Genomic DNA, 8,028 nt, shown 5'->3' with positions numbered 1-8,028 from the left:
CTTCGTTTCAAAATAATAAATAAGTGAAAAGCATTCACATATTCCCCCAGAAGATGTCAGTATTACCATTTCTATCACATCGTCTGTGTTATTTGGACTAAACCATCACGTTAATTGGTGTTTCGTGGCTGTTGATGAATACAAGTATAAGTTTATTTGTTTGGGACATGCATATCTGAATTAATTCGATGATTTTATGCGTATACTCATTAACTGAACAAAAACCCCACGGTCACTTTTTATTTTAGATTTTTTTTAAACGTGTATGTCCCCCTTCCTCATAGCATGGTACAGTCCAGTGTCATGGCTCCCTGAACGAATGGATGAGCAAGGGCTACTGCTTTGAGATTATGTTATTATTACAGGTTTTTGAAATATTCCACGTTTGATAGCGCACTAGTTTTCTTTCTAGTATTACGTTATATTTTAGAGAGGCAGTGAGACTAGGTTGTCAACATGGCAGGGAGTAGCATGGCACAGAAAACATGGGAGCTACAAAACAGTATGCAGGAAGTTCAGAGCATAGATGAAATATATAAATATGACAAAAAACAACAACAGGAAATCCTTGCTGCGAAGCCATGGACAAAAGAGTAAGTATATATTTGATAAATTATAGATTGTCATTTGTTTTATTTGCAACTGCTTGCTAGTTCCTTGTTTGGCTGTGTTGGCTTGACCAGCTAGCTAACGTTACTATCTGAAGTTAGCTTGCTAGTTAGCATGTCAACAATGGAAATTCTCCCTGCATAGCAAGCTAGTTAGTGAATGCCATATTAATTCCCTGAACATAATTCACACCAATATTATTTTTGTCCTATAGTCATCATTACTTCAAATACTGCCAGATATCTGCTCTGGCGCTGCTGAAGATGGTGATGCACGCCAGGTCCGGGGGCAACCTCGAGGTGATGGGTCTGATGCTTGGGAAAGTGGACGGGGAGACCATGAACATCATGGACAGCTTTGCCTTACCCGTGGAGGGCACAGAGACGCGGGTCAACGCCCAGGCTGCGGCTTATGAATACATGGCTGCCTACATTGAGAATGCCAAACAGGTAAAATGACTGACTCTTGGAATGAGATTTTGGTCCTTAATGTTGCATAAAAGGATGGATCAAAACACATGACATTTTAGTGAGAACTGTGCTTGTCATGGTTTATCACAATGGTTACATATTGGACACTATCTCTTTATTGTATTGATACTGATTCCTTGCCGTTTGTGAACTGTCAGGTTGGTCGGCTGGAGAACGCTATTGGCTGGTACCACAGTCACCCAGGTTACGGCTGCTGGTTGTCAGGTATAGATGTCAGCACTCAGATGCTCAACCAGCAGTTTCAGGAGCCCTTTGTGGCGGTGGTGGTGAGTACAGTGAAAGATCTGCCCCAACTTCAGCTCATAACGCAATACCCCAAAATACACATGTTAAAATGTCCATTTGTCTTTTATTAGACTGCTTCCTAAATACAGTACTTTGGTTTTCCTTTTGAATTTGTGGGTGCAAGGTTATACATGTGTAACTGAGAGGGGTGCAATCAGGTTTAGGCATCCCTTTAGTGGTTGATGATGTATGGTAGTAGTCCACCATGAGCACGGCACATATTTGGCTTTTGTAACTGTAGATGCTATTTACACTTGATTGGTTTTGCAGGGCTGAAGTGCCAAGGGCATAGGATAATTAAGTGTGTTCTTTGACTACACTGGCAGCAGTAGTTGAGAAGAAAACATCACTCCTGGTGGCCGGCTTGGAGTGGTCTCTAGAGACTGTCTGACCTCTGAAAACATTTTCCTGTTCTACTGTATATCCCTCCCTCCCAGATTGACCCCACTCGCACCATATCTGCAGGGAAAGTCAATCTTGGCGCCTTCAGAACATACCCCAAGGTAAGGAGTAAAATGCGTTTCTTGCATTATTCCAGTGTTTATCCGTGTTACATGTGGTATTAGACAAGTTAGGAACACAATTACTGCAAATTCAGCATTTTGGTCTCATTTATCGCTCATAAATACATTTGCTATATTTAGCATGCCAATTGGAATATTTATTTTAAAGATTTTGTTGTATCTATAAGTAATACTATTATGATTCATTGTCAACATTTAGTTAATTATTCATTTTGTAAAATTTGTTTATTAGTAGTTAATTAGTAGTTGGCTGTCTCTCACTATCGAATTGTGCAAATATTTTAAGACTACATTTCCTCTCATTAAATATACATTTTCAGATATCATGAGTCTAATAATTGTGTGTTTGTGTTGTTTTTCAGGGTTACAAACCTCCTGATGAGGGACCCTCTGAATATCAGACCATTCCCCTGAACAAGATCGAAGACTTCGGCGTGCACTGCAAACAGTGAGTTTTCATCTTGGACGTTTATACTTGAGGCAAACATATAATATTTAGTATCATCTTGCAAATTGTCTAAGTAAACTTGACAAGATACTTCATATATATATATATTTTATTTTATTTATTTTAGGGTTGATGTAGCCTATAACACAAATTCAAGTCATTATGATGTAATAATCCCTTAATAATGCTGTGGTAAATAATTGTATTTATTCTTGTTTTTTATTTATCCGATATTTTACCAAGTAAGTTGACTGAGAACACATTCTCATTTGCAGCAACGACCTGGGGAATAGTTACAGGGGAGACGAGGGGGATGAATGACGCAATTGTAAACTGGGGATTATTATCATTATTAAATAAAAATGTAGTATTTTCTTCATTTAATTTACATTGTTTATTTATTCACTAAGTGCCGTGGGCTTGTTTGTTTGTTTAGGTATTATGCCTTGGAGGTGACTTATTTCAAGTCTTCCCTGGATCGAAAATTACTGGAGCTCCTCTGGAATAAATACTGGGTCAACACTCTGAGTTCTTCAAGTCTTCTGACGGTAAGGGTTTTGAATTTAACTCTAAATCAAGCAATGCTACATTTGTGAAACCCTTTTGTTTACAAATAGATATGTAACCATACTATGCCGAGTCAAGTAGCAGCCAAAATATATGGTGTGTGATTCTTACATATTAATGACAATCCCTTTCTTTATTTATACCATTATTATAATCATTTTATATGGCCCGGGGGGATCTTCTATTTTCCAAAAGGTCACTTGTACAGATTTACAAGCATAGGTTAATTAATATGACTGAGGCCACCATGTTAATCTTTAAACAAAATATCTATGTGTTGGAGATGTGGTGATATAGATGCTGCTGTGGTTCACTGTGGATCATCTCCCTTGTTGCCAATACTTTCTAGAGATTGAAAGCCCCCAGTGAATTCCCATTGTGGATGCTAAACAGTCTCTAAAGGCAGCAGACTATCCAAACAGTGGACTCTGGTCATTCTGGATGAAGATGGATTGACTAGTTGTCAGGAGTTGACTGGTCCATTGGCGAAGGGCTTTGTCAGTCACTACACTGTCACCACAGTCTGGCTCCCTATCAATGTCTCCTAATTACCTGCTCCATGGAACACAAGGCCTCACCTTAGGCAAACCTTTTCACCGAACCCCTTTCACCGCGACTTGACAAGCCATTTAATCCATTAACAAGTTCAACATATTGTAACTGTTTAATAGAATGTCTCAGTAGTGGTGAAGAAAATAGGGTGGTGGTGAAATTGTGCATGAACATTGTGTGTGTGTGTGTAAAGAAAGAATGAATGAAAGAAAGAAAGCCCACACATGGGTATATAGGCTACTGCTGCCACATACTTTGATTAACTTAATCACAATACGCGGATATGCTTTCATCTGATCATGGTACATGACAATATAACATATTGGTACATAATCCATGCGTGTGTCCTCCCCAGAATTCAGAGTACACCACGGGCCAGGTGTTTGACCTGTCTGAGAAACTGGAGCAGTCGGAGGCTCAGCTTGGAAGAGGAAGCTTCATGCTGGGCCTGGACACACACGACAGGAAGTCCGAGGACAAACTGGCCAAAGCAACACGAGACAGGTACAGCAACGCTCCTCCACTCCTGTTATCTATCTAATTTAGATCTTGTTTATTCTGCATTTATTTGGCTTCCAGGCCTAGAGCTTATTTAGTGAATGATTTAATGCATTGATCTCTAAAATTGGCATGGCACCATATATCACACTGTATGTTTGTTCATGTTTTGCAGCATTGACAGACTGGATTGGATTGTTGATAATGCCCTATGTACTGTTACAATAAAGATTTTTACTGATATTATTGACAACTGTAAACCAATTTGAGTCGCTGTTAAACACACCATTTAAATATTCAACTGACACAGCGAAACAAATTATTCCTACCCCATAATAGAATCATTGGTCCGTATTCACAAAGCTTCTCAGAGTAGGAATAGTGATCTGGGAAAATGTTTGCCTTTCTGATGAACACGATCAATGGAAAATGGAAATCTCTGGTCTGCTTAGGCCTACGCTATGTACTACTCTAAGTTATAGAATATCTGTATTGTTACTATGTTTTGTAACCATTTTGATCACACATTATTTGTGTATAGATGCAATGGGAATACTTAGTTACTTGTTTTAGCAGGTAGAGTTGTCCTACCTACCTATTCAAGGTCTGCTTATTATTTATACAATGGTTGTGGTTTATTGAGTTTTTCTCCCGTGAATGCAACACCTATCTGTTTGTTTATCTGACCTGTCTGTTGATGGATAGGACGTCCGTATCACCTCTTCATGTCCAGAGCGAAACTGAACTTTCCTCTTTTTTTTCTGACTATTCTAGCTGCAAGACGACAATTGAGGCGATCCATGGTCTGATGTCTCAAGTCATCAAGCATAAGCTCTTCAATCAAATCAACACGTCTGCCATCTAAGCCCGAAACAGTCCAAGTGGAGTCACCCCTCGTGTGTGTATTACTATTTAGATTCTGGTTAGCATGATGATCTTTCAATTATTATCTGAGGAAAGTTTATTGGTTTTATCTTCAGCTATTCTTTAGTGTGAGTGATTGATCTCAACTTATGTCCACATAAGTGTATGAATAAATAGTGTTGTTAAAATGTATCTACGTTAGTTTTCCTTCTTTGACTTGAAGTATCACCATTTTCATTGAACAATTCCTGAGGTTGGTGAACCATATTGTTTTGACTGAATTGCTTCCAACTTTAGTTCATGTATTTTCTTATTTTTGAATGCTTGCAGACTTTTGAAAGGTATTCTCCTTTGGGTTCAACATGACATAGCACTGTGACATGTCCATGTCCCATGGCTGTTAGGTATTGGCTAGAGTAGACTACACACACACACCCTCACAGCATGACTTAACACTTTAACAAAGACCATGGTATATTACTCCATAACAAAACCTACAACCAGTCAGCCAGTCATTTCAACTCTGGCCAGTCATATCATTACATTATGGAACAACAAACTCAAGCCGCTGCATTGGCTCAAACGTAAACACTGGCTGGCATGGTCGAGAAGTCTCTGCGGAGTGGCTTTCGGTGCAGGTTGTCTCTCTGTAGTACACAATCCTTCAGGATTGTCAAGTCGTCAAGTCGAGCCGCGGCAATGATGCAGCACAGAAACAGGAGCCGTGCACACTGGAGTCTATTCACCCAACCCGTCTACATCGAAGCAGACACAGAGTCTGCTTTTCCTTACACACTGCAGCCCTGGCACCGTTTAATGTCATAATTCTTTTTCTTGTAGTATTATAATGGTGGAATGTATATTTTTGATGCAACATTGCAGAGGCGTGGAACCATATTTGATGCACTTTGAATGGGTCTGCATTTCCTCATGTACATGAGCTTTGGCATCATTTCTTGTAATGATTTTCTTTTTACATTATTTTTATGTTATTATAATGGGTGAAGTGTGTATCCTAAAGTGTTTTAGAAAGAGGAAACTTATTGAATTATGTTAAATGTAATTTTAGTTTTTGGAATTAACAACAGGAAACAATTGGCTTTACCCTCACATTGAATGCTCTGTAGCTAGTGGTTTTAAGTGCATTACAGTACTGTAACTGTTATAGCTCTATACTGTTATGGCTAGATGCCCAACAAGTATATGGAACGTGCTGTCATAGTAGTTTTACCTAATGCAAGATTTGTAAATTATCCTTTAAATATAAGACCAGTGTTCCGTACATGTCATTCTTATGGTCGTCACCAGATGAACATTCAGATGCTTCGTTTACAGTGGAAACAAGTAAATGTGAATTCCAATGAAGGCCGACCGACAACCAAGCATTCAATGCATTTGCTAATATGTTATTGAATTAACATTTATTTTAATTAGCGTACACTTAATATGTTTTGTATTATCTATGAAACAGTGGAATTGCACCTCATTTGGTGAGTTCATCAAAAATACATTACAATAATAAACGGGGGTGATTTAAAAAAAAAATAGGCCTAACTGAAGTTCTGAGAACAGAGGATTGATAAGGCGTATGATGAATAGCTATTTACTACTGGGCACCTATAGGCCCTGCGGAACAAATTACCCTGCAGAAGTCCAAGGATATTGTTTACTTTGGATCTCAGAATATGCTCAACAAGCATGGTGTAGGCTATAATGAAGGGGGTTGGAACTCACTCATTGCCCTAGAGTGGAGCTATGTGGGGGAAAGAAGGGCCTATAGCGCTACATTTCCTCTCTGCCAAGTGCTCTGCATGCATAAGTGGAGGCAAGTCACTCAGTTGCAGGAAGCCAGGGCCTTGACATTATATAACAATGCATGGGTCACTGCTGAGACTCGCTGAGCCAATCGCACTGCGACCCCAGCCTGCCTGGCGCGTTATACGCATTATTACTGGAAGCAATGTGATCTTGGCTGGAGAGAAGAGGAGAAACTAATAAACATGGTGTCGGGTTATGTCATGTACATGTCTGCAGGCACTATAGTCTACAGGCCTCGGGGTTAGCTGCAGGATCTGTTTACTGTTTGCGTGTGTGTGTGCCTGTCTGAGATGTTCCACACTATTTGATCTTTATTTAACCTTTGACCTCATTGAAAATAATCATGGACATAAAATATTTTACATTCCACCAATGGAAAGGAAAAACTGTTTTTATTTCAGAGGTCTACAATACCACACAAGTAGCTGATCATTAGAAAGGTACATAAAAGACCACATGATTCATGGTGTTTGGAATGGAAGTTTTAGACTATTTCTGAAGAAAGGAAAAGTGCTGAAAGGAATTTAGCTTGTTTCATTCTGGCTTTCTTTATATTTATCCAATATTTTTCAATTTACTCAGCCAGGAAAGTCTGGCCCAAAATATGTTTTTCATGAGGATGTGACAAGGCAATAAAGTGTGAAAAGCGATCCAATTCACAAATATTTTGGATGCAAATATACACATTTATTCAAATCTAGATACCAATGGCAAAAACAGCGATATACTCAAACTGTGATTAATTCTGAGAGGATTTTACCTAAATTAACAAAAAAACATTTGATTGTGATCATTTAAATAATTGATTCAACCTATTGATGCAGTCATTACATTCAATTATGTTTCACAGAAAATTTAACAATGTAAAGGAAATGTTTTGTTTTACCTGCATGCTGCACAGCCAATTATTTTCTACCACTTCCTTTGTGAATTCCTACGTATGTTCTAGATCATTTTACTTTTGGGTCCACATTGAACTGAAATGTACTATATTTTTTACATTGCCTGTACACAGTCATTTTTCACAACTGTCATAGTCGAAAATCTATATATATTTCACCTTTATTTAACTAGGCAAGTCAGTTAAGAACAAATTCTTATTTTCAATGACGGCCTAGGAACTGAACTGCCTGTTCAGGGGCAGAACGACAGATTTGTACCTTGTCAGCTCAGGGATTTGAACTTGCAACCTTCCGGTTACTAGTCCAACGCTCTAACCACTACCACTACAACCTGCCGCCCGTAGTTAAATAAAACAGAGCGTTGGCAAGAATGAAATGCATGAATACAGGCAACCATTGTAATTAGTAATGAGCAGAATATCAATTTATATTTCCGACTTCAACTGCACGCGGTACACAATTTGATTGAC

The 8,028-nt window shown here is 38.6% G+C and overlaps 1 protein-coding gene across 1 annotated transcript; it reads left to right on the top strand.

Annotated features, from left to right (window-relative positions):
• The first annotated feature begins 285 nt into the window (after nucleotides 1–285).
• LOC139366718 (COP9 signalosome complex subunit 5-like) lies at nucleotides 286–6,383 on the top strand. The gene is made up of 8 exons (XM_071104408.1): nucleotides 286–593; nucleotides 824–1,058; nucleotides 1,238–1,366; nucleotides 1,823–1,888; nucleotides 2,272–2,357; nucleotides 2,794–2,905; nucleotides 3,832–3,980; nucleotides 4,749–6,383. Exons 1-8 carry the CDS (start codon nucleotides 457–459, stop codon nucleotides 4,837–4,839), a joined length of 1,005 nt encoding a protein of 334 aa, XP_070960509.1. The 5' UTR covers nucleotides 286–456; the 3' UTR covers nucleotides 4,840–6,383.
• Nucleotides 6,384–8,028: the final 1,645 nt, after the last annotated feature.

Source organism: Oncorhynchus clarkii, chromosome 15 (assembly GCF_045791955.1).
Source record: "Oncorhynchus clarkii lewisi isolate Uvic-CL-2024 chromosome 15, UVic_Ocla_1.0, whole genome shotgun sequence".
In the NCBI taxonomy this organism is placed as follows: Eukaryota; Metazoa; Chordata; class Actinopteri; order Salmoniformes; family Salmonidae; genus Oncorhynchus; species Oncorhynchus clarkii.
Note: the sequence above shows the minus strand (reverse complement) of the source record. Positions and strands in the feature narration are given on the sequence as shown.